Genomic DNA, 25,851 nt, shown 5'->3' on the forward strand with positions numbered 1-25,851 from the left:
AGGTCCTTGGAAGGACTCCGGGACTCCAAGGACAGACATCCTTTTAAACTAGGGTAGCTTCAGTTCTGTCAAATACTGGCCACCTCTGCTTAAGGCTGCCACCTTCTATCTGGCTGCTTTCTTGGGGAGCAGCTGCCAGCATTAGGACTATGAGTGTTAGGCTCCTCCTGGAATATTCTAAAATGCATCTGACCACTCACCACTGGTGAAGGTCTCTGGATTACCGGGGAGCAGGCAAAAATGAGAAAGGAACTAAGAAAAAAACAGGAACCAACCACTTCAGCATTCCCTTGACATTCAGAAAGTTGAGGCTTTTCTTATTGGGTGAGCTTCCTAGGCAAGGGTTTGTGTGTGTGTGTGTCTGTGCATAAGAGAGAGAAAAATGCAAAGAGAAACATAAGAACAGGAGGCAAGAGAGGAAAAGACTGTATGTGCCTAGGGAAAGCAGAACCCCAGGGCCTGGTGGTTGCTTTTGGTCCTAAATTGAGGGCTGACACATCAACACATCACTAGGATACAGCGGTTCGCAGATGGGACGCGAGCAACTTGATTCCTCCCTGCAGCCACCCTCATCCGTGAAGTTGCATGAGGGCAGACTCTGCACCAGCTGTCGTCTATTTTCTGTGAGCCTGAAGCAGATGAAAGAGATGTCTGCCTAGTCAGAAGCAGCTTAGCAACAGGGAGCAGGAAGGATGGCCCATCCACCCCCAGAAAGAGTAGACAGCACCAGCATGACAGTCGGCCTTGGGGGCTTGCAGTGTTGTTGTCATCCAGAAATAACCAAGAGCCCTCCAAGAAGTGGGTGTTTAGCCACCCTGTCCCCAGGGTGCTTTCAAGGTGGATGGAGTCGCCCAGGATTCTGGGAAGGCCACGAGGGAAAAAGAGGAGACATCTGACAACAAGAGGGGAGCGGGACGACCTCATCCTTGATGGGGACCCGGCAGTGTCAGTGACGTCACCAGGAAAGGAGTAACAGGGGCCCCTGTGACGGTCCTGGCACTGCTTCAACTTGCCCCACCCCCTGAAAAAAGTCACACTCAAGGGAGGTTCAGGGGAGACCGTCAGTTTATTGCAGCCAATACATCCAAGCAAGGAGACACACCGCGGGAGAAACTCAGTCTGCTACCGAAAGCAGACACCTCACAGCGGTTGGGTCACAGAGGACCACTTGAGTTTCTCTCCCCACTACCTCTTCCATCACCACATAGCACATCAGTCCTAGAAAATGCATGAGTAGCTGTGTTTTCCCCTCCAAGTGCACAAACAGCCATGAGAACATTCCATAATTTGCCTTTGATGAATTAACTCAAAATATTGAGAAATGATTGTTTCCCCCCCACCCAGTGTAACTTTTGGGGTGGATGTAGTGAGATGTCCTATATTTGTATATATAATATATCTCTACCTATATATAGACTATGTACAAACGCATCGGCAAGCTTCAATAAAGGACAACATCAGCAAGAGGCACAGCAAAAGACACAGGCTGTCTATCCTTAAGACGCAGATAGGAAGAAAAATCTCATGATCATCACCAGTTCCAATTACATCAAGCCATTCCTATGGCTGGGACTATCTTTTTTGGACCTAGCCAGTATTTTCATTTGTCCATCTGCTTAACCTGACCTTGCAAATACTTACCAGCCCGGCCTCACCAAGGAGATTCACAAGGAGAAATACGGATCCAGCTTCTCCTTTTTATAAATCGAGAATAAACTGTGATTAGCCCAGAGCCAGGGGGCAGATAGCTATTTCCAAAGCCAGTTCCAAGGCACCTCAAGGCATTTCAGTCCTGAAAAAGTGTGCTTTGTTCTTCATAAGCTAAACTCCATGGGTTGGCCAGCCCACCTCTCTTTACAGGGACCCTTAATTAGGAGAAAGAGACAGATAGGGGGTTCCAAGAGAGCAGGTGAGGCAGGAGCAGTTGAGAAAACCAGCAGAGTGCAGTGATGGGAATGTGCAGCTGGAAGCAGGGCTTGAGCCCCATGGTGCAGGAGGAGGTCCACGCTAGAAAGCAGGGTGCCGAGGGGACATCTCACCGGTCTCCCACCTCTACTCGCAGAAGCCCCATTTTGTTCCCAACCTCATCGCCTTGGGGGAGGTAGCTCCATGAGGCCTCTGGAAGAGATTCTTAAGAGGCTTGGGAAGAAAGAGCATATGAAGATGGGCCCCTGGGACAAAGGTGGTTCCTGGTCCCTCCCCATCGGCTCAGGCATCTGAGGCCCCTTGGAGAGGCATTGCTCTCCCTAGGACCCTCCAGGTCAGGGCAGAGAAAGGAAGGAACCCGAAAGTCTCAGGCTTCTTTTATAGAGAGTAGAATTTCTTAGAATAAACCTAGGGAATCTTGCAAATAATTCCCCTAAATGTTATGAAAAAGAAGAGCTTCCAGCATCTGCAGATCCTTCCTCATCCTGGAAGAGGAGAGCACTTAAGAAGTTGCCCAAAAAAGCGAAATCTGCAAGGGGCAGACGTGTATCTACAACCACCCTTGATCTCAGCTGGAGATCAAGGTGCCCACCACCCACCTCTCCCCTCTCAGCTGGCTGGCTTCAAGGATGGGCAATGTCCACCCACCCCAGGTATCCTGGGGGCTTAGCCCACCCCCCATTGGCAGTGTGTTGATTGGCAGTTAGGTACTGATGACTTAGAATTTCCAGATGAGCTGGACTCATCCCACCTAGGAGCTCTCAGGCTGTGGCCCATCCCCAACTCTGTGTGCACTCTGCCTGGCCTCTCACCCTCTTCCCTATTGTATCTTCCCTTTTTCCTTCCTTTCTTCCCTTCCCAGGGCCCAGATTCTGGAATCTCTTCCTTCTTCTCCTACTCCAGCCCTGGAAGCAGTAGCTGCAGAGGTGGAATTAGATGCACCAAAAAAAAAAAAAAATCATCTTGGTTCCCCATAGTGCTGACCTAGCAGTTCCCAGCTCTGTTATGGCTTTGTGTACATCCCCAGCACCTGGCCCAGTGCCTGGCACATAGGAGATGCTCAATAAATGGATGGTGAGTTGAAGTGAATTAAAGTGAATCGTCCATATGCTATTGCTCTCTCCCCTCTGCTGGGCAGAGGCAGAGAATGGTCCCAGAGGCTGCTGGAGTCCTGTCTCCACCCCATTTCCCCAGACTCCCATTCTCGGGTTCTGGGCACTGACTCCCTGAGCCTGGGCAGGGCTTGAGCTCCGAGAAAGATTGGGAAGTGCTGCAGAGGGTCCGCTTGGGGCAGGGTGGGGCATTCTGGCAGCTCTGCCCTCCCACTGCCATCACCCCATCCCAGGCTCCCAAGAGGTGAGTGGGGCTGGAGGAGCCCGACTCCCTCTCCCCATCTCTTCCACAAACTGTAGCTCTGTTGATTCAAACTGGAAAATAAGAAACCCAAGGAGAAGCAGGCCCCTTGGTTTCTGTGAATGTGACCCTCAGTCTCCTGGTCTGTAGTATGGGTAACGAGGCTAGTTGATCTCCGAGGGCCTTCCAAGGCAGTTTCTCTCTGTCTCTCTCCCTCTCCTGAGGTTTAAGCAATTCCCTCTCCGTGTGAGTAAAATGGCAGTGAAAGTTGGCTCCCCACGAATGCTACTCTGCTCTCCACAGAGAGAGTCGTCCAGGCAGGGGAGGGTGTAACATGGCTTCAGATGTGACATGGCCACACGGTCTCAGAGGCTTCCCTCCCGGCCAAAAGCCGGATGGAACCCTGCTGAGCTCGGGAAAGTTTGAGCAGAAGTCCCAGTGAAGCCCTCTACTCTGCGCACCAGCTCCTCCAGTGTGGTTCCCACCCCCTCCCTCCTCATCTCCACACCTGAGGCGGCTCCTGGCCCAGTGAGAGCCGCCACCCTGGGCGAGAAGGCAGTTGACCGTAAACTCCATTCTACAACAGAGCCCCCAGCCCCTTGTCTCTCTCTCCGCTAACTCTGAACTTCATCTCCTGTTAGTGGGTAACTGTGGTGAAAACGGACCACCAGCCAGACAGACCCGACCCCTGCCCCATGGCCTCACTCAGCAGGCCTTTGGTACTTTTCTCTCTCCAGAAGTCCCAAAGGCTTGGCAGCCAGTGCAGACCCAGGGGCATCTGTGGAAGCAGACGAGGAGGGGAAGGGCGAGGAGTAGAGATCCCGGGGTCAAGGCTTGTCTCTGGCTGCCTCCAGCCCCGGCTCCCCTTCCTTCCACACCCAGGAAACGCTCAGGTGTCCCTTCAACAAGCCTCCAAGTTACAGGAAGCTGTCACCACCCCCATGACGAGGCCGCCCGCGGCTGGGAGCCGGGCCATGCGCCCCGCGCCTTTAAGGGGCAGCCCCAGAGCCCTGTCCCACCTTCAGGCGCCCTCTGAAGCAACCACCAGATCAGCCCACGCCCTGGGCAGGCTGGACAGCTGGTCCCCTCCTCTCTCTCCGCGCCCCTCCCGCAGGCCTCCTGCCTCCTCTCAGGGGCTGGCAGTTTTCACCCCGCTTCTCCACCCCACCCCCCACCCCCCACCCAGGGCCCACACATCCCAGACGCCCAGCAGGTTTCTCAAATCAAAGAGAGGTGGGTCACTCTTGGTGCAGGGGACAGGAAGGGAGGGGCTCAGGAGGCGGCCCCAGGCGGGCCCCGGGGTCCTGGCTCGAGAGAAGCACACCGAGAGAGGGCAGGCGGGGCGGGGTGGGGGAGGGAGGGGCAGCGCACGGGGGCGGGGCCGCAGGGCCGCCGCCGTTACTTGGCGCCGTCGTCCGCGTTGCCCTCTCCATCGGTCTTGCCCTCCTCCTCAGTCTTCAGGTCATCCGTGCTCAGTTTCTGCTCTTTTTTCCTCCTCACGCACTTCACCACCATCAGCACCAAGATGACCACAGCCAGAAAGCCTCCGACGGAGGCGCCCACGATCACGGCCACTGTGGAATCCCGCTCGGGGGGCTCTGGAGAACGAAAGGAGACAGACCGGCTGAGCAATAGGGCTGGAAAAGGGAGTCCCGCCCGCTGGCGCCTGCTCCCTGCAGCGCGCGCGGGGTGGTCCTGCCTTCACTCTGCTGCTGGAAAGCTGCTGCTGCTGCTGCTAAGTCGCTTCAGTCGTATCCGACTTGGCGCGACCCCATAGACGGCAGCCCACCAGGCTCCCCGGTCCCTGGGATTCTCCAGGCAAGAACATTGGAGTGGGTTGCCATTGCCTTCTCCAATGCATGAAAGTGAAAAGTGAAAGTGAAGTCGCTCAGTCGTGTCCGACTCCTAGCGACCCCATGGACTGCAGCCCACCAGGCTCCTCCGTCCATGGGATTTGCCAGGCAAGAGTACTGGAGTGGGGCGCTATTGCCTTCTCCGTGCGGGAAAGCTAGTCATAGCCAAAATCCAACCCAGCCTCTCAGCGCCCGGCCCACCCCATAATCCCAGGGTACCTGAAATCGCCAGGGGTGAGTGGTCCAATACCATATCCAAGAGGATGGGCTTTGAGGCCAATGGACCAATCTGAGTCCCAATTGTACTATTTTTCCCTTTTTATTTTTTTTTCACACTTCTTTAGTAACATTTCTTTTATTAAAAACTTCTCTCAAAATTTTTTTAATTTTTAAAAAGTAAAATATAGAAAAGCTGCCACACTCCCATATACTCTTCACAGTTTCACCAATTATTAACATTTTGGCAACGCTAACAAATTTGCCAATTTGTTTTATAAACCTTTTATTCTATATTGGGGCATAGCTGATAAACAGTGTTGTACAGTTTCAAGTGAACATCGAAGGGACTCAGCCACACATGTACAAGTATCTGTTCTCCCTGAAACTCCCCTCCCTTCCAGGCTACCACATAACATGGAACAGAGTTCCAAAGGCTCTACAGTAGATCCTCACTGCTTATCCATTTTAAATATACCAATGTCTGATTGCACTATTTTTTTAAGTTCTCTTTTTTAATTAATTATTTATTTGCACCGAATCTCAATTGCTGCATGTAGGATCCTTAGTTGTGGCATGTGGGATCTTTAGTGGCAGCACTCGAAGTCTTAGTTACAGCATGTGTGATCTAGTTTCCTGACCAGGGACCAAACCTAAGCCCTCTGGATGCAGAGTCTTGACCACTGGACCACCAGGGAAGTTGCTGTACTATTTATTGTGTGACCTTAGGTACCTCACAAAGCCTTGGTTTTCTCATCTGTAAAATGGGGATGAGAAAGGGCTGTATGAAGATGAAATGAGATAATGCATATAGAGAGTTTACCTGTACCTATAACTGAGACATAGTAAGTGTCCAATAAATGAAAGCTGTTCTCAAGATTCTTAAGGTCATGATCATGATGGATAGCATTATCAGGACTCTCGGAGACACAGTCCTCAAGGACTGGAAGGAGTAAAACAGATGCCTTCCACCCAGCACACGCTGTGGCTCCCACCCCTCAGGAGGGCACAGCTTCTCCCAAGGCGCCCACTGTCCCTGCTGGAGAGTAGCGGGCTGGGAATGGGCAGGGCCCCCCCAGCAGCCTCTCACCTTCCATGAGGACCTGCAGATAGATCTTGCCGTGGCCGCGGTGGCGGTCAGGCGGATTCATGATGTAGCAGTTGTAGGTGCCCTCATCCTCCAGCTGCACTTTTTTCAGGGTGACTGACACGTCATACTTGCTGGGGTTCCCCGAGAACTCCACGCGGTCTCGGAACCGCTCCAGCTTCAGGTTAATGATCTTCATGCGGAACTGGAGGAACTGAGTGGGGGCGAAGGACAGGATGGGGTGGGGGGGGCTGGATGAGCGAGGAGCTGCAAGGACAGCAGGACCCCCCTCCTCCCTCCCCCGCCTTTACCTGGAAGGGAGGCAGTCACCTCCAGATCTCTGCCGCCCTCCCAGGGCCACCCAGGTGTGACAACACACCTCTGCTGAGGCCCTGGGGAGCAGACAGCCCACCAGGGTATGCTGCAGTCCTGGTCTAAGGCAGGGACAGGTGGTGGGAAAGGGGGCTTCATGTTGTGGGGCTCCTGCCTCCTCCCCCATCCCCTGCCACCATCCCAGGGCTCACCATCTCCTCGGAGCAGTTGTTACACTCCTGGTAAGTCCAGTTCAGGGAGAACTGTTTGTGGTTCACGGTGTAGCAGGAGTTGAAGGTGCAGGACAGGCGGGCATCAGAGCCATTGAGGACGTTGAGGGTGTTAGGTACTGTGACTTCCATGCTCCTCCCTGGTGGCACTGTGGACAAAGTCACACCCAGTGAGGATTCTGGCTGACGCTGCCGGGGAGGGGACAGGTGCGCCTGATGGGGAGTGGAGCAGAGCTCGGGCAGCTGGCTGAGTCCCTTGTGGCTGCAATTTGTCAGGGGAAGGGGTGGAGGGGAGGGCAAAACTCCTAAGGGGTGCCTCATGTGGCCCTTGGAGAGAAGTGGGGGACAGAACAAGGCTGGGGTGAAGAGAAAGCATCTGTCAAGCCAGGAACAGACAGATGGCCTCAAGGCCTCCCTCCACCTGACTGTCATGACTCCACAGGACTGTCATAGCCACCTGGTGGCTGAAGACCTTGGACAAGGCGCTGCATTATGCTGGCCTAGCTTTCCCCTTCTTGCCACCCCTTCCAACCATCTCAGCAGAGCCCATGCCCTTCCAGCTGCAGCTGCGGTGTCTCGGGGGCAGGCAGCCGGGAGGACAGATGCAGACCCGCACACCCCAGAGCAGAGGAAAGCTTGTGCACTCAGCCCAGCCCAGCTCCCTCCTCTTCCCCAGGGTCCTGGTGGGGATGGCAGATGAACAACAGGAGGGAAGCAATACCCCAGAAGAACAAGCACAATTCGAAGGGATCAACCGATGGGTCTACAAGGACAGGATTCCCTTTAGGAGACATCAGACCTGGACTGCAAAATGCCAGGCTGGATGAATCACAAGCTGGAATCAAGACTGCCATGAGAAATATTAACAACTTCAGATATGCAGATGACACCACACTTATGGCAGAAAGTGAAAAGGAACTAAAGAGCCTCTTGATGAAGGTGAAAGAGGAGACTGGAAAAAGCTGGCTTAAAACTCAACATTCAGAAAACTCAGATCATGGCGTATGATCCCATCACTTCATGGAAACAATATGGGGAAAAAATGAAAACAGTGGCAGATTATATTTTCTTGGGCTCCAAAATTACTGTGGACAGTGACTGCAGCCATGAAATTAAAAAAAGATTGCTCCTTGGAAGAAAAGCTATGACAAACCTAGACAGTATATTAAAAAGCAGAGACATCACTTTACTCACAAAGGTCCATACAGTCAAAATTTCCATAGTCATGTAGGGAGGTGAGAATTGGACCATAAAGAAAGCTAAGTGCCAAAGAACTGATGCTTTTGAACTGTGGTGCTGGAGAAGATTCTTGACAGTCCTTTGGACAGCAAGCCCAGCAAACCAGTCAATCCTGATGGAAATCAACCCTGAATATTCATTGAAAGGACTGATGCTGAAGCCGAAGCTTCAATCCTTTGGCCACGTGGTGCACAGAGCTGACTCATTGGAAAAGACCCTGATGCTGGGAAAGATTGAGGGCAGGAGGAGAAGAAGGTGACAGAGGATGAGATAGTTGGCTGACATCATCGATTCAATGGACATGACTTTGAGCAAACTCTGAGAGATAGTGAAGGACAGGGAAGCCTGGCATGCTGCAGTCCGTGGGGTCACAAAGAGTCAGACAGGACTGAGTGGCTGAACAACAACACAGAGGAGAAATAGTAATACTAAGTATCAATCATTCATTCATCCATTTACCAAATGTTTACCAAACATTTCTAAATCACCTTCTCTGCCCGCCCCCGCCCCCCCCAGACACTCAGTCTAGGCCCCAGAGTTATTGCTGTGATACAGGCAGAGATGCTATAACTGAGTTTGTATTCTAGGGAGGGGGGCAGATGTTAACAGGGAAAAGATAATAATGTAACTTTAGTGATACAGGGCAAGGGCTGTAAATAATATAAGGTGCAGGGTGCTGTTTGACATCAAAAGTCAGGGAAGGCTTCCCCAAGGGGTGCCCTGTAGGTGGGCCCCACTAAAGTGAGGGAGGGAGAAGTTTTCAAATTTTGAAGGAAGCTGGGGCAGCAGAACATCCAGAGGAAAGTTCCAGTGGTTGAATGAGCATCACGTGTCTGGGGCACAACCCAGGAGGTGATCAAAGGGGCAGTTGGAGACAGCTGAGGTCCCAGACTTAGGCAGGGACCAGGCTGCCATTCTTCTGAGATAGGAAGCCGCTAGAGGGTGCCCAGGGAGCAGCTAGGAGGCACGGAGTTCCCATTAGACACAGTTCAATCCTAGCTCTGCCTTCTGTCAGCTGGGAGAACGTGGGCAGGTTCTTCCACCTTCTGAGGCTCAGGCACCCCCTGTGTAAAATGCACTGATGATATCTACCTGCTGGGGTAATTATAACAATTAAATAAGACAAAACATATAAACCAAAGGGTAGAGGAATTCCCTGGCTGTCCAGCACTTAGGACTGCACTTCACTGCGGTGGCTGGGGGTTCAACCCCTGGTTGGGGAACTTAAGATCCCGCAAGCTGCACAGCATGGGCCCCCCAAAAATAAAATAAAGCAAAAGGTAGACTAAATTCTCCTCAAGCTCTGCCCCATAGAAGGAAGAGCTTCTGGGGCACTCTCCTGGCAGGGGCACCTTGGAGCCTGGCCCCTCAGGACAGCCCCTTGGAACTCCCTGGGATCTGGCACAGGGCGCTCCTTCTGCAGAAGTTGTTTTTTGTGCCAAGCTGCGGAGGCCCCACCCCAGGCACTGCAGCCTGGAAGCAGGGATAGCAAAGTCCTTCCGCTCAGCTCATTCCTCGGGATGAGTGGCCAGGGCCCAGCAGGCAGCACTTAAGAACAGGGGATGCTCAGAAACATCCTGATGCTGGCCCCAGAGATCAGGACCTAACCATAGACAGCGGGGCAGACAGGCGGCCCCACCTGCAAGGACAGGCTGCTAGGTGTGCTGACGTGCATGTCAGGGGAATATGAACTGGGGAGGCTGAGCTGCCGGCCCAGAAGAACAAAGCCCAGTTCCTACCTCCCCACTCGCAGCCGTTATGAAAGCGCCGAGCATAGATACGCCAGGCTAGGAGGAGGTGTGCGGAAAATGCCATCTCCACCCCCGCTCTGCAGAGGCGGAGGAATCTGCAGGGAAAGAGCCTGGCAGGGCCTTGTCCTGAGCTTACCTCATATCCCAGGAACACCCTGCTTCTCCAGCACCTTCCCTGGGAAGGGTCTGCCCTTTCCCAGGGCTCCTGAGCAAAAGGAGCCTCCAAGTGACATCAGGAAGTAGGTCGGGTGAATCTGCGTAACCCATCCCTGCCTCTGTCCCGCCCCAGCCCACGACATCACTCCACACACAGAACTTGAACCCTACCAGGAAACCCCTCCATCTTGAAGAAGCTAGCACCCTTCGGGGAGGTCGGGACTCTGGGAAGCGAGGGGCCTTTTCTGGCCCGCAGGAGGGAGGCAGACAGAGAGATGCAATGCGGATGCCTCCTGCATCCCTACCGCACGTCCGGCAGGAGGCACCAGGCGGACACGTGTGCCCTCTAGCGGCCAGAGAGGTCAATCGTCAATTCCCAACTGCAGAGAGGGAAACTCGGGAATTGTATCCACAGATCCAGCTCCATCATCTTACCAACGAGGAAAGGGAGGCCTGAGGAAGACACACCGCGGATAGGGACAAGCCGGGGCCGGAGTCATGGTCCCTGACTCCCTGTCCAGCGCCTACTTCCACCTGAGGCCTCCAGGATCCCAGCTCAGGGCAAAGTCTTGATGTCCTTTCACCAATCCAGGCGGTCCTTAAAGATGAGTAAGTCATCAGGCAACACAGGCAGAACTCTGAGCAAACTTCTGGGCTCCTGATGAACTCTGCTGCTTCAGGAAAGTAGCGGAATCCACAGCTAAGGCCACAAAAGGACTTCATAGTAACAAGGCCCTTACCATGTACCAGGCTCTGTTTAAGCACCCTACAGATATTGCCCTATGACCACCCCCACTTTCCAGGTGAAGAAATGGAGCACAAAGAAGTAAATGAATAGCCCAAGTTCACAGCTAGTAAGTGACAAAGCTAGATTGGAACCCAGGCTTCTAGGCTCCAGACAGAGAGGGTTGAGGGGTGGAGACTGTGTGAGGGTGTGGGTTTTGTTCCAAGGGGTCCCAGAGACCAGGCCTCCTGCTGTCTGCAAAGCAGGTCCTGCACCATAACTGTCAGCCCCCAGGCTGGCCGGAGGGGAATGGTCTTATTTAAAATGAACTTCCATACAAGAGGGGGCTTCCCAGGTGGTACTAGCAGTAAAGAACCTGCCTGCCAATGCAGGAGATGTAAGAGACGTGGGTTTGATCCCTGGGTTGGGAAGACCCCTGGAGGAGGGCATGGCAACCCATTCCAGTATTCTTGCCTGGAGAATCCCATGGACAGAGGAGCCTGGTGGGCTATAGGATCACAAAGAGTCTGACATGACTGAAGTGACTTAGCACACGTGCCCCGTACAAGGGGAGCCCACAGTCTTCCTGGACCAGGTCTAGAGCCTGGGTCTCCTGAATTCCAGCTCACAGAAAGGATATGATCAACAGGGGTACAGTCAGGATGTGGCTTTTGACATTACCAGGGCCCAGGCCCCCTCATTTTCTCCTAAGCTCATCTGGGCATCGTGGGCCCCATGTCATACAATGGCCCATCCTGCAGAGATCATGAACATTTGCTCATTACCGTCAAACACTTTCCTACAGAGACTAGGAGTTAATTCTCCTCATGCCTCCTTCCAGTCTATGAGGTAGACTAATTTTTTCTGGGTTAAAAAAAAAAAAAAGTTTGTCTAAGCAGAGAAATTGCCTCCCACCCTTCTGGAGCACATGGCCTCCTGCCACCCCTGACTCCCAGGTGAGTGTGACGTGCAGTCTATCTCCTGGGCTGCCTCACTATTTAGACCTATCACCTCAGGGCTCCCCTCCCAGGCCAGGCCACCCCCATGCAGCCATGAAAGCCCTTGTCCTCATCACCCCTCACTCCCAACCACCACAGGCTCCCTGGTACTTTCAGGATCTCGTCCAGGCTCCTGGGCTTCCAAGCCCTTTACCATCTGGGGCCAACCAGCATCCCAACCTCATTTCCGGCTCCCAACCCTCCATACTTCCTCCACTCCAGTGACTCCAGAGTTCTTGTGGTGATTTAGTCGCTAAGTTACATCCAATTCTTGCGACCCCATGGACTGTAGCCTCCTGGGCTCCTCTGTCCATGGGGTGCTCCAGGCAAGAATATTGGAGTGGGTTGCCATTCCCTTCTCCAGAGTTCTTACTTTTCTGAAAACACCGCCTTCCTCCACTCCTCCATGCCTTTGCATGAGTTTTTGTTCCAGGTTGGGATGCTCATTCACCCTGCTGCACCTGAGCCCTCCTGCTTATCCTGCAGACCCCAGCTAACAAGGCATCACTTCCCCAGCGCCTGAACCTTCTCCCCAGCCTTCCAGACCCATAGGCAGAGCAGTATCATGGCCAAGACCGGTGCTCTCATACCCTGCTCTGATCTCAGGCAAGATGGTTCACCTCCCAACACCTCAGCTTCCTCATCTGTAAAACGGGAGACAACAATAGGCCCTACCTCCTAGGGTTGTTGTGAGGATTACATACTAAAACATAAAGCTCATGGCAGTGCCTGGTACGTGGTCAGCCTCACCAAAGGTTAGCTGCTGTTATTATCACCATTCGGAGAAGGCAAAGGCACCCCACTCCAGTACTCTTGCCTGGAAAATCCCATGGACAGAGGAGCCTGGTAGGCTGCAGTCCATGGGGTTGCTGAGGGTCGGACACGACTGAGCGACTTCACTTTCACTTTTCACTTTCATGCATTGGAGAAGGAAATGGCAACCCACTCCAGTGTTCTTGCCTGGAGAATCCCAGGGATGGGGAGCCTGGTGGGCTGCCGTCTATGGGGTCGCACAGAGTCGGACACGACTGAAGCGACTTAGCAGCAGCAGCAGCAGCAGCAGCGTTATCACCATTGCTGTTGTTTTATAGCACGTGTGATGTGGCATTGTTATTTATGTTCCCAAATCCCTCGGGAGACTCTGGGGAGCTGATTCTTACCCATCTTGGCATCCCTGGACCTAGAACAGTGAACGACACACAGGGGACACTCAGTAACAGTCTGTAGGGGGAAGGGAAGGCCTCTTCCCCCGTGTGTTCATGCACAGTGGGCTTGAGTGAGGACCAGACTCCACTTTCTAGGCCTCATCTAATATGACCCAGGGGCTTCCTGGGTGGCTCAATGGTGAAGAATCCACCTGCCAAGCACAGGTTTGATCCCTGGGTCGGGAACATCCACTGGAGAAGGAAATGCCACCCCACTCCAGTATTCTTGCCTGGGAAGATCTCATGGACAGAGGAGACTGGTGGGCTACAGTGTCCACAAAAGAGTCAGACACGATTTAGTGACTAAACAATACCAACAACATAATCCAGACTCTGGTAACCAGTCCAGTGACTACCGGGCCGAGGCTCTTGAGAAAAACTCTAGGAAAGATCAGTCAATTGGATTGCTTCCAACTGAGAGCTAGTCTCACGTGCTTCTGCCGTGTATACAGCAGGTTGACCCACTGTCCCCTGCCCTGTGTCCGCTCTACAGTCATCCTCACAAGCCCAGCCCCTGTCGTGGCCCCACCCTTCTCACCTGTGGCGGTCCCTGCTACAGCCGTCAAAGTTTCCTTGTCCACCTGACTCCTTGGCCTTGAGTGCCAGAGCATGCCTCATCACGGCACCAACCAAGTCCAAGTTCAAGGTCCCCACTCTTGCATCCTCCCCCCGTCCAGGTTTGCAGAAGCTTTCCTCCCACCACCACATCACAGCCTCCACACCCTGACTTCTTCACCCCAGACTCCACCTTCCCCTGAGCCACACCCTGGTTCAGGACCCCCAAACACCCTCCCTTTCTTCACTTAGGGAAGGCTCTCCCTCCCACAGGAAGCTCTCTCTAACTCCTGGAAGAGATCGCCTGTCCTGCTTCCCCATCTCCTTATACACTGGTCACTCACCCAGCTCCCCTTTTTTTTTGCCCGTACTTAAGATTCTTTAATCCAAATTGTTAGCATGTGCTGTGCTTAGTCGCTCAGTTGTGTCTGACTCTTTGCAACCCCACAGACTGTAGCCCACCAGGCTTCTCTGTCCATTGGATTTTCCAGGCTAGAATTTTGGAGTAGGTTGCCATTTCCTCCTCCAGGGGGATATTCCCAACCCACGGATCGAACTCAGGTCTCCCGCAGGTGGATTCTTTACTGTCTGCGCTACCAGGGTAGCCCAAGAATACTGGAGTGAATAGCCTATCCCTTCTCCACGGAATCTTCCTGACCCAGGGAGCAAACCAGGATCTAGTGCGTTGCAGGCTGATTCTTTACCAGCTGAGCTAACAGAGCCCATTTTTAGCATAGAAGTACCATTTCTCAAACATTGGGGGCAGTAGAGTTCAGTGGTTAAGAATGGGCTGAAGTCAGACAACCAAGGGTTCAAATCTCAACTCCCTTTAAACTATTCCTGGGACCCTATTGGGCAAGTTATTTCTCTGTGCCTGTTTCCTTATCTATAACATGAGAATCACAGCATATCTACCCCACATGATTACCAATTGCCTCAGGACTAAACAATCGCAGTGCACAGGCATGTGAAAAGCATTCATAAATGTTAACTATCATTGAGCATCTGCTGTGTGCCAGACTCAAAACACCCCAGGCAGTAGATACTCTTCAGTTCACCCAGGAAAGAGGTGAGTAACTTGGCAATCAGTTCAGTTCAGTCGCTCAGTCGTGTCCGACTCTTTGCGACCCCATGAATCGCAACTTGGCAATAGTATAAAGTAAATGACAAAGGTGGCTTTAAAACCAGATGGAATCCAAGGCTCATGCTCTTTCTACCACCTTAGCTTCTGTAACACTCTGTTAATACACCCAATAATCCAGCAAAGCTCATTTGCCTCATCATGCAGGCTGCCAGGGGCCCTGTGCTGTCTCTGTTTAGCACTCCAGCCCAATAGCCAGCATGTATGCTGTCACTTCAGTCATGTCCAACTCTTTGTGACCCCATGGACTGTAGCCTGCCAGCTTCCTCTGTCCATGGGATTCTCCAGGCAAGAATACTGGAGTGGGTTGCCATGCCCTCCTCCAGGGGATCTTCCCCACCCAGGGATTGAACTCGCGTCTCTTATGTCTCCTGCATTGGCAGGCAGGTTCTTTACCACTAGCACCACCAATAGCCAGCACAGCATGCCAGATAAGGAGAGAGAAAGAGGGTTAAAGAGTGGGAGTGAGAGAGAGACTTTGTGATAGGGAATATTCCCACTGACCGCCCTTGGACTGGATCCTCAATTGCTACGCCAGCAATGAGTAAGTTTAAGAGCAAGAGTGAAACTACCTTGAAAGCAGGCTTGCAAGTAACTCCTTCACCCACCTACCCACCAGGAAGTCCATGAGTGGCCAGGTATGAAATTAGCATTTGGATCTCTTGACAGTCTGCAAGCGGGGTGGTGGGGGCAGTGCTGGGCAGTTTAGAGACATGATCTAAAGGGCCACAACCACCCTCAGTCCATGAGTTGCTTTTTTTTTCTCCTGATCCCTTCACCTGACCCCTCCTCCACTCCATCTGGCCCAAGCCAGAGAGCTTCTTCATCAGTGCCTGCTTCAGCAGTTCTCATCCCAATGCAGAGATCATTCCTCAAGCCTGCTTCCCACCTACGCCCCCACACACAGCAACAGATCAGTGGTACAGATTTCCAGGAAGCCAGACCCAGACTCAACTTTCTGCCCCCTACTCCACCACCGAATACTCTTTTCAATACCCTAAATCCGCCAGATTCTGAAGATTCACAGACATTAAGTCCCAGATCATCTGTAGCAGCTGAAAGCAAAAATCCATGAAGAGGCTCTGCAGATCAACCTACCCTCTGCCCCCACCCCCACATAGGTCCATTTCAGGGAAATCCACAGAAAAATCACTTCTCTTGACACCTCCGGGGAATTCTCAGATCCCCTGACCCAGTGTTTCTGTGGCCAGATCACCCCAGCATTAGGCAGTCCCCAGACTGCATTATGCAGTCCCCCAGTCCCAGCACCTCTCTCCCCAAGTACACCAAGGGAACCACAAGCAACGTCTTCTTTCCTGCCCCGGCCCCCATCCTCCTCCTGTTGCAGCTGCACTTCTGGACCCCTCAGGAGCATGCAGATGTGCAGTCTAACTTACCCAAAGAGAAAAAGAGACTGAGCCCCGTGAGACTGAAGGCAGGGCGAGGTAGCCAGGCATTTCTGTGCATTTTCAGACTGAGATGTTAGTCGGGTGGGAGAGGGGAGAGGGCGATTTGAGAGGGGCCGAGGGCTACGAGGGAGGAATGGTTAGGTGCTAAAAAAAAAAATGCACGGATGTACTTCAAAGACACATACAACATTAAGGAACCTTTATTTCCATCTCTCTAATATGGCCGGCTTGTATGTTGCTGCTAAAAAAGAGAGAGGGAGTGTGGAAGGGAGAGAGAAAAAAGTGGATGGAGTAAATTTTGTGGTTAGTGGATTTTGAAAAGCAGGTGGGAGGGCATAAAAAAGTCTTTCTGCAAAGAAAAAAGTCCCTCCAACAGCAGCACTGAAGTATGGACTGCTTTTCTTCTTCACTGGGATGATTGTTGGGGTTTGAAAGTTGTTTGAGGAACCCATTTATCTCAAAGCAGCTGAATCCTTTTTTGGGGGTGAATTCTTTTTTGTCATTTAAAAACACCCAAAAAAGGAGATGATAATTTTTGTTTACTTGGAATGGGTTCAGGAAGTAGGCTGGGAGATTTTCAGGAAGTAAGAACTTCCTCATTTTTCTAGCATTTCCACTGAAAACAGAACAGCAGATTGGTGTGAAAATGTCTAGGAGACCTTATAATCAAATGTAATGTGAACTTTTGGGGAATCCTGATTCAATCAAATCAATAGTAAAAAGACATTGTTGAGATCACTGGGGAGAGAACAAATATGGACTGGGTGTTAGATTAATGAAGAATACTTCATTTCGGGGGTGTAATAAAAAAAATTGTAGTTATGTTCTTTAACGTTTTTTCTGTTATACGCACTGGAATGTTTATAGTTGAAATGATAGGATGGATGAAATTTGCTTTAAAATATTTCAAGAAAAAAAATTATGGGGGGAGGCCGGTGACACAGGAGACGTGGTAGTTGTTGACTGTTGAAAGTAGTGATGGATGCAAAGGTTTACTATATGTCCACTCTTCTGTTGTGTATGTTGGAAAATACCTCCTTGGAAAAAAAGAAGAAGAAAAAAAGCTAAAATCATAAGAGAACTTGCGGTGTAGTACCCACTCTTCCAAGGAGACATTTGAGGAGAACACAGACTCTCATGCAGCCACTACATGCCCTTGTGACGGGCCACTGAAGAGCCAAGAGGGAGCCACTTTCATCTGAGAGCATTAACTCTGTACCAAGTCTGAACAAGTCTCTACCTCGATATAAGCCTGGAAGAAGTGCTTTCTTCTTTTTTAAGTTTATTTTTTAATTGGAGTATAGTTTCTTCACAATGTTGGGCTAGTTTCTGCCCTACAACAACATGGATCAGTACACAAGCATCCTCTCCGTCTTGAGCCTCCCTCCCGCCTCCCCCATCCCAGCCCTCTAGGCCATCACAGAGCTCAGCTCCCCGTGTTACACAGCAGCTTCCCACTAGCTGTCTAGTTCACACAGGGTCGTGAAACAGGAGATACATGCCCACCCCCCCAGGGTAAAGCAATTGGAGAGTCATTCCCTGCGGAATAATAATATAATATATATGTAAGTATTAATAATATGATTCCCTGGTGGCTCAGACAGTAAAGAATCTGCCTGCGATGCAGGAGACCCAGGTTCGATCCCTGGGTCGAGAAGATCCCCTGGAGAAGGGAATGGCTACCCGCTCCAGTACTCTCACCTGCACAATCCCATGGACAGAGAGTCTGGTGGGCTACAGTCCATGGCGGTGCAAAGAGCTAGACATAACTGAGTGACTAACACAACAACAATAATTGTTGTTGTTCAATAATTACATAAATTATGAATAATATATATGATTATGAATTCATATAATATTCATTATATATATGAATAATTATGAGTGAATTATAATTATATGCTGTTGTTCAATAATTACAATAATAAAAATGATATAATACTGTAGCCCGCCAGATTCCTCAGTTCATGGAGTTTTCCAGGCAAGAACACTAGAGTGGGTAGCCATTCCCTTTTCCAGGGAGTCTTCTCAACCCAGGGATCCAAACTGGGTCTCCTGCATTGTAGGCAGATTCTTTATTGTCTGAGCCACTAGGGAAGTCCTAATATAATGTAAGAGTAGGACAATTAAGGGAGGAGGCTGGGCCCTGCCTAGACAACATATTTCTCATTCTTGAAATCAGGAGACCTCCCCAACCACATGTGCACAGAAAGGCTCCTTGGAGGTTAAAGGGGGATTGATGTCAATGGATGCTCTACCCACAGACCTTTGCGGTAGAATTCATCTTGGCTAAGAAACGCCTGTACACACATGGAAGGATCCTGAGATATACCAAATATAAACTGGCAACTCAAAATGATCAGGCAACTCAAAATGATTGGCCAAAGGAAAACAGGAAGAAATGCCCCACGTAAGTGATTTTAACTGCCATGGGAGCACAGTTCAAGGACTTTCCCTCTGAGTTTGCACTTGTGTCTATGCACACATCCTGTACTCTTTCTTCCTCTTAATAACTACTTGCTTCCCTACTTTCTGTCTTTGTGGAAATTCTTTTCTGTAAAGCCAAAGGGCCAGGCCCCTTGTCACTGACCGCTGGTCTAATGGCCAGGATCTGGTGCACTCACCACCACAGCCTGGCCTCGCTCTGTGGCTGGGAACCCAAGCCTCCCTCCAAGCGATTGCAGGCCAAGGCCACCTGAGATAAGTAGTGTATGTGTGTCAATGCTGCTCTCTCAATTCATCCTTTTCCCTTTCTTTTTGTTAATTGCAATGAGGAAACAGAGGACAACAGGGCCTAACCCACTCAAGTTCAGTTCAATTCAGTCACTCAGTCGTGTCCAACTCTTTGTGACCCCATGGATTGCAGCACGCCAGGCCTCCCTGTCCATCACCAATTCCTGGAGTTTGCTCAAACTCATGTCCATTGAGTTGGTAATGCCATCCAACCATCTCATCCTCTGTCATCCCCTTCTCTTCCTGCCCTCAATCTTTCCTGGCATCAGGGTCTTTTCAAATGAGTCACCTCTTTGCATGAGGTGGCTAAAGTATTGGAGTTTCAGCTTCAACATTAGTCCTTCCAATGAACACCCAGGACTGATTTCCTTTAGGATGGACTGGTTGGATCTCCTTGAAGTCCAAGGGACTCTCAAGAGTCTTCTCCACGCCACAGTTCAAAAGTGTCAATCCTTCAGTGCTCAGCTTTATTTATAGTCCAATTCTCACATTCACACATGACTACTGGAAAAACCATAGCTTTGACTAGACAAACCTTTGTTGGCAAAATAATGTCTCTCCTTTTTAATAAACTGTCTAGGTTGGTCATAATTTTCCTTCCAAGGAGTAAGCATCTTTTAATTTCATGGCTGCCATCACCATCTGTAGTGATTTTGGAGCCCAGAAAAATAAAGTCAGCCACTGTTTCCACTGTTTCTCCATCTATTTGCCATGAAGTGATGGGACCGGATGCCATGACCTTCATTTTCTCAATATTGAGCTTTAAGCCAACTTTTTCACTCTCCACTTTCACTTTTATCAAGAGGCTCTTCAGTTCTTCTTCACTTTCTGCCATAAGGGTGGTGTCATCTGCATATCTGAGGTTATTGGTATTTCTCCCAGCAATCTTGATTCCAGATTGTGCTTCTTCCAGCCCAGCGTTTCTCATGATGTACTCTGCATATAAGTTAAATAAGCAGGGTGACAATATACAGCCTTGATGTACTCCTTTTCCTATTTGGAACCAGTCTGTTGTTCCATGTCCAGTTCTAACTGTCGCTTCCTGACCTGCATACAGGTTTCTCAAGAGGCAGGTCAGGTGTTCTGGTATTCCCATCTCTTTCAGAATTTTCCACAGTTTCTTGTGATCCACACAGTCAAAGGCTTTGGCATAGTTGATAAAGCAGAAATAGATGTTTTTCTGGAACTCTCTTGCTTTTTTGATGATCCAGCGGATGTTGGCAATTTGATCTCCAGGTCCTCTGCCTTTTCTAAAACCAGCTTGAACATCTGGAAGTTCACGGTTCACGTATTGCTGAAGCCTGGCTTGGAGAATTTTGAGCATTACTTTACTAGTGTGTGAGATGAGTGCAATTGTGTGGTAGTTTGAGCATTCTTTGGCATTGCCTTTCTTTGGGATTGGAATGAAAACTGACCTTTTCCAGTCCTGTGGCCACTGCTGAGTTTTCCAAATTTGTGGGCATATTGAGTGCAGCACTTTCACAGGATCATCTTTCAGGATTTGAAATAGCTCAACTGGAATTCCATCACCTCCACTAGCTTTGTTCATAGTGATGCTTCCTAAGGCCCACTTGACTTCACATTCCAGGATGTCTGGCTCTAGGTCAGTGATCACACCATCGTGATTATCTGGGTCGCGAAGATCTTTTTTGTACAGTTCTTCTGTGTATTCTTGCCACCTCTTCTTAACATCTTCTGCTTCTGTTAGGTCCATACCATTTCTGTCCTTTATTGAGCCCATCTTTAACTTGATCCCACTTAAGTTACCTATGATATTAATAGTTAAGGGCAGGGCTGGAGTCAGGACTCAAGCTGAGGTCTGTGTGAAACACTGCATATATCCAGTAATCCATATCACCTATTACCAAGGGAAGGAGACATGAGAACTTCCCTTGGGTTGTTTAGAGACACAGAGAAGAGAAAACCAGAATAGATGAAGCAAGATGCCTGTGTGTGTGTGTGTCTGTGTGTGTGTGTAACAGAATGCAGAAAGAGTCGGGGCACAAAGGAATCAAATGGGAGGCCAGCACAGTGCTGAGTTCAGAGCAGACACCGGTGCTGCCTAGCTGCCCAGCGGTACCCTGGATGAATGAATGAGTGAATTTGGAGAGGGATGGGACATCATCCACATTATCGAGAAGGCAGTGAAATCTAGCCCAGGCCACTGAAGCCGTCCTAGGTTGAGGAGGAGTGAAGTGGGTCAAATGTGGGTGGCAGTTGCTGAAGGCAGAGGTGTGGGGAGAAGACCTCTGAGCTTCTCCACACCAGAGGTGCTTATCCGCACCTGATCTTACAGAGACTCTGTTGCCAAAGTGCCTCTCTCACTTCACCAGAGTCTGGCTCTAGCTGGCTCATTCACAGAGCTCACAGCCCAAAGGAAGAGAAATCAGAGGAGAGATGGGGTAGCCTAGGAGAAAAGGGTCTTCTGGTGGCCACAACCCTCAGATCCCAGGCCTCTTCTGCCATCAGCACTGGCCTGGCTCTCAGGTGCGCTCACAGGGATACACCGCAATCGGTCCAGGGTCCCCCCAGCTCCCTCCCAGCCCCTCAGCCCGGTCCCAGTCTGCAGCACCATGCTGCCGCAGGCACATGTCTGGCGGAGAGTTTTGGTTTGATGTAGCCGGCCTCCTCCTTTTTCTTAACGCTGTTGAGCATGCCTGTGAGGCCCAGGGAAGCTGCTTGCTTACCCAGCTCACTTGGTCTCACACTGGGTCCAAAAGCTTCTATTTGGGGGACGTCTAAGAAACAGACCCAGAAGTTCCTTTGCCTCTATCCAGAATTTGGCTAAGAGAAGCCAAGCCTGTGACTTAGTATAGCCTTTGTCCAATTCAGCTCTCCAGGACCAAGAGTCAGAAGGCATTGGATCAGGGGAGAGGCACCCTGGCAGGGTGAATTGGGAAGAGAGCAGACCTCGAGCCTCCCCACAGCTCAACCGGGCTTCCAGATGCCCATCTGCTTCAAAAAGGTATGCCTTGCCCCAGGAGCCAATAAAAGCCTGGGAAGCAGAAACTCAAAGAGGTAATCAATAATCTGCAAAACGAAGACACCACTATTGAAGACGGGCTATCTGGGGAATGGGGCCCTCTTTTCAGCATTTCTACCCAGTGCCATTTATCCCTGAAGACTGGATTAGACAACACTCAATTTTCTATCCTGCTGGCAGAAGAATGTTACAAATAATCCAAAGGAAGGTGGTTTCCTTTTGCCTTTGGAATTCTTTTTTTTTTTTAATTTTATTTAATTTTTAAACTTTACATAATTGTATCAGTTTTGCCAAATATCAAAATGAATCCGCCACAGGTATACATGTGTTCCCCATCCTGAACCCTCCTCCCTGCTCCCTCCCCTGCCTTTGGAATTCTTAGTTGAGGCTATAGAGACCCCCCTGGGTACCACTGCCTTACTGGACCAACATCCTCAGCCTCACCTGGGAGCTCCATAGAAATGCAGAGTCATGGGTCCCACCTCAGACCCAAAGAATCGGAATCTGCATGTTAAACAAGATCTTTAGACGTTTCTTGAGCACATGAAAGTTTAAGAAGTAATGCCTTCAATGAATATTAAAAGGTTTGCATCCCAGGAGCAAGAAGCAGTGCAGAGGCCAGGTATGGGAGGCTGGGAAGAAGGGGCTGGCGAGCAGGAACAAGCTTGGGATTAAATGTGTACAGCACCAAGTGGCCTGCTCAGGAATAACAATTACACTCACCTTTCTTCTCTGCCCCGACCCTTCCCAAGCCGTTCTGCACCAGGCAAGTTTCGAGGTTTCTCTTACCCCATGCAAGAGCTTCACATCATGGTGTCTCTACCTTTGAAGTTTCCTCTTCCAGGAATGCCCTTTCTCCCTTGTCTGCTCAGCTAGCTCCTAGTCCTTCTTCAAAAATCTACTAAATGACTTCCCTGGTGGTCCAGTGATTAAGAATCTGCCTGCCAAAAATGTAAGGGACACAGGTTTGATCCCTGGTCCGGGAAGACCCCACATACAGTGGGGCAACTAAGCCCGTGCCCCACAACCACAGAATCACACATGCTCTAGAGCTTGAATGCCACACCTACTGAAGCCCGTGTCCCTAGTCTGTGCTCCGCAACAAGAGAAGCCAGCACAACGAGCAGCCCGTGCGCTACAACTAGAGGGTTGACCCAGCTCCCAGCAGTGAAGATTCAGTGCAGCCATAAACAAATAAAACACAAATAGTTTTTTTTTTAAATCTGCTACAAAGTAACCCCTTCCTTGTTGTACCTACATACTTCTCTCTGTGCTGCTTGACCCTGGGTCCGCTCACTCATCAGTTCCTTCATACAACAAACTCAAATATCTAATGTCCCCTGTGTGCCAAACACAAGGCTAGAAACTAGAGACATAAACAAGAATGAGAACCAACTCAGTCTGTGAAAGTTTACCTTCTAGACAGATAAATGTCTCAACTCTCATCTACAGTACCCCTGGGATTGCTTAAGCCAGGGAGTATTGTCGTTTTTTGTTTTTATATCTTACCTCCCTAACTAGACTGTAGCTCCTTAAAGACAGGGGTTCTGTCTTATTCCTCTTAGTTTGTGCTAGGCCACGATTAGTCCCTGAGGAGATGAGAATGAATGTATGAATGAATATCTATTTCATGTCTTGGGAAAGAGCAGAAACCCCATCAACCTGACCTTCTACAGCCAAAGAGTGGTGGAACCAGGACTGGGAGCCAGGTTCAGCCACCCTATTCCCTAGGAATTCCATTCAATGAAGGATTTCCCCACATGGAGTCAGATACTGCAACACTCACAGAAAAGACCTAAAGCAGGATCTCTAAAGAGTTTAAGATTTCTCAGAGAAAATAAAACCCACACCCATGAAACAATTAGAAAACATCAGATAATAAAATCCAGTAAGTGTAGAGACACGTAGAAATGGACCATCACCCAAGCAAGACTCAAGCAGATCCTTGAAGAAATATTTATTTGGGCAGGTAAGAAGAAAAAGAGAATTCTAGACAGGGGAACACCAAGAGCAAAGGCTCAGAAGCCCAAAAGACAAAGGTATTTGGAGCATGGGGGAAAAAAATGGGAGGTGTGGATGGGTAGACAAGATGTACCCAGTGTCAGAGGCCATGAGCATACAATGGGGAGTTCAGACAAGGGTTTGGGGAGTTCTGGGACAAAGTAAGTCACTATTGCTCTCACCATCTAGGAAATATGAAAGGGTTTAACTTTCTGTTAAAACTCCAAGTTCCCTTATTTTTTGATGAAGAAGGGATGTTTCAAGAGTTGGTTTTTATAGAAGTGGTAATGGGCCACCTGATCTCCCTTGAGGAAGAACGAACCACATTTGCAAACCAACTGGCCAGGACAGAAGGTCAGGAGTTCTGAGAAACTTTGGTTTACTCTCAGTAAGAAGATAACTGGTCTGGGTTGGGACAAAACTTGCAACCTAAGGTTCTCTAGGTCTAAGTAACTGAGCCAAATCAATGGCAGCATGACCGCTTCCAAACACACACACACACATACATGTACAAAGAGCTGGTGTTTTTAAGAAAATTCCCAGTATAGACATGTAAGAACATAGACTAGCTAAAAGGAGAAAGAGTGAGGTGGCAAAGAGAAAAAGACTGAAGGGCTGGCAAGAAGGCAGAAGTCTTCTAAAGGAGGCATGTCTTCTGTAGTCCCCAGGGGACAGGCTGAACTGTTTCAATTCCAGTAGCCAAACTCTGATGGTGCCAGATTCTCCATTATTCCTGGATGGCCCCACCCCCTCCACCCTTAGGCTGCTTTCTGTTGGCAAAAATTTGGTCACTTCTGGAAGCCTTTGAATATGGGAGCATCTGGTCACCTAGAGACTTAAAATACTGCAAATTCAAGTAACATAACTGCTTGGATCTACAAGGAGATCCAACTTGCTCCATCTCCAGCAGCTGTCTTGCCCTTCAGAACGTCACCCCTCAAAGCTATGCAAAATCCTTCCCCAAGTTTGGCTTCCTAACTCTTTCTTTGGATGAGAAGAAGGACTTAGTTATTATATTTAGGGTTGCAGGGCTTCCTGCCCATAGACATAAAAAATAATAAGATGGGGACTGAATCATCAGATGACAAATCCACTGGGGAAAACATGTTGGAAGGGGATGGAGGACCCAGACCAGGCTCTAGCCCCTAACCGACCTCATTTAGTTCCCATGATTATTTTCTATCAGGCAAATAGCCTCAAAGAATTGCCATAAACTTCGTCATATTGAACAGAGAGTAAGAGGCAGAACCACAATTTAAACCAGGTTTGTTTCACCTAGAAGCCATTCCCTACGCCATATGCCTTCATGGTCCTGGATTTAGTAGACAACCACCCCTAAGCGAAGGGCATAGGGGGCAGGCAGGTCTTTCCCATGGGCCCCTGCAGGGCTATTTTGGTTTGGGGCAAAATTGTATTTGACAGCTGTGAACTTGCGCTCTCAACCTTAACTCCATGCCTGTGTGTAAGAGGAAGATTTGTGGAGAGGCAGAGTTGAGGGAGAGAGGTAGACTTCCTCTTCTTCCTCCTCAGAATGAAAGCTTAACCTTGAATGAATGGAATTCAAATTTGATGTGCGCTAGTCAAACCCTGCAGGGCTATGTGCACACTTGCGGGGCAGAGCACCCTCTGCAGGGAGGAGCACATGGAGAAGCTGCCTGCCCCACTCAGCCCTTATCCCAAGTATTCCTTTCTACCCAGGACAACAGATGTACAATCACCATCCATTCACTCCACTCAGTATCCTGAAGGTTGTCATCACATGAAAACAATATTTGAGGAAGTGGAAAAGGGCCCCTTAGCCCAGGAAAGCATGTTGCCTAATAAGTCAGAAATGAAACCACTTCCTCCCCATGAACTCTTAGTATATGAAAGAGGGTCCCCACCCCATCATGTCAACATGTCTCCCCTCTCTGATATGTCTCGGACAGGATATTGCCTTAATCCACATATTGTAAATTACTGACATGCTCCTTATTGAG

The 25,851-nt window shown here is 49.9% G+C and overlaps 1 protein-coding gene across 1 annotated transcript; it reads right to left on the reverse strand.

Annotated features, from left to right (window-relative positions):
- Window positions 1–1,047: 1,047 nt before the first annotated feature.
- Window positions 1,048–17,263, reverse strand: SCN2B (sodium voltage-gated channel beta subunit 2). Its single transcript, XM_061440458.1, has 4 exons — window positions 16,144–17,263; window positions 6,960–7,126; window positions 6,439–6,649; window positions 1,048–4,877 (listed from the first exon to the last, which is right to left on the reverse strand). The coding sequence occupies exons 1-4, from the start codon at window positions 16,211–16,213 to the stop codon at window positions 4,678–4,680; spliced, it is 648 nt and encodes a 215-aa protein (XP_061296442.1). The 5' UTR covers window positions 16,214–17,263; the 3' UTR covers window positions 1,048–4,677.
- Window positions 17,264–25,851: the final 8,588 nt, after the last annotated feature.

This window comes from Bos javanicus, chromosome 15 (assembly GCF_032452875.1).
Source record: "Bos javanicus breed banteng chromosome 15, ARS-OSU_banteng_1.0, whole genome shotgun sequence".
NCBI classification, from domain to species: Eukaryota; Metazoa; Chordata; class Mammalia; order Artiodactyla; family Bovidae; genus Bos; species Bos javanicus.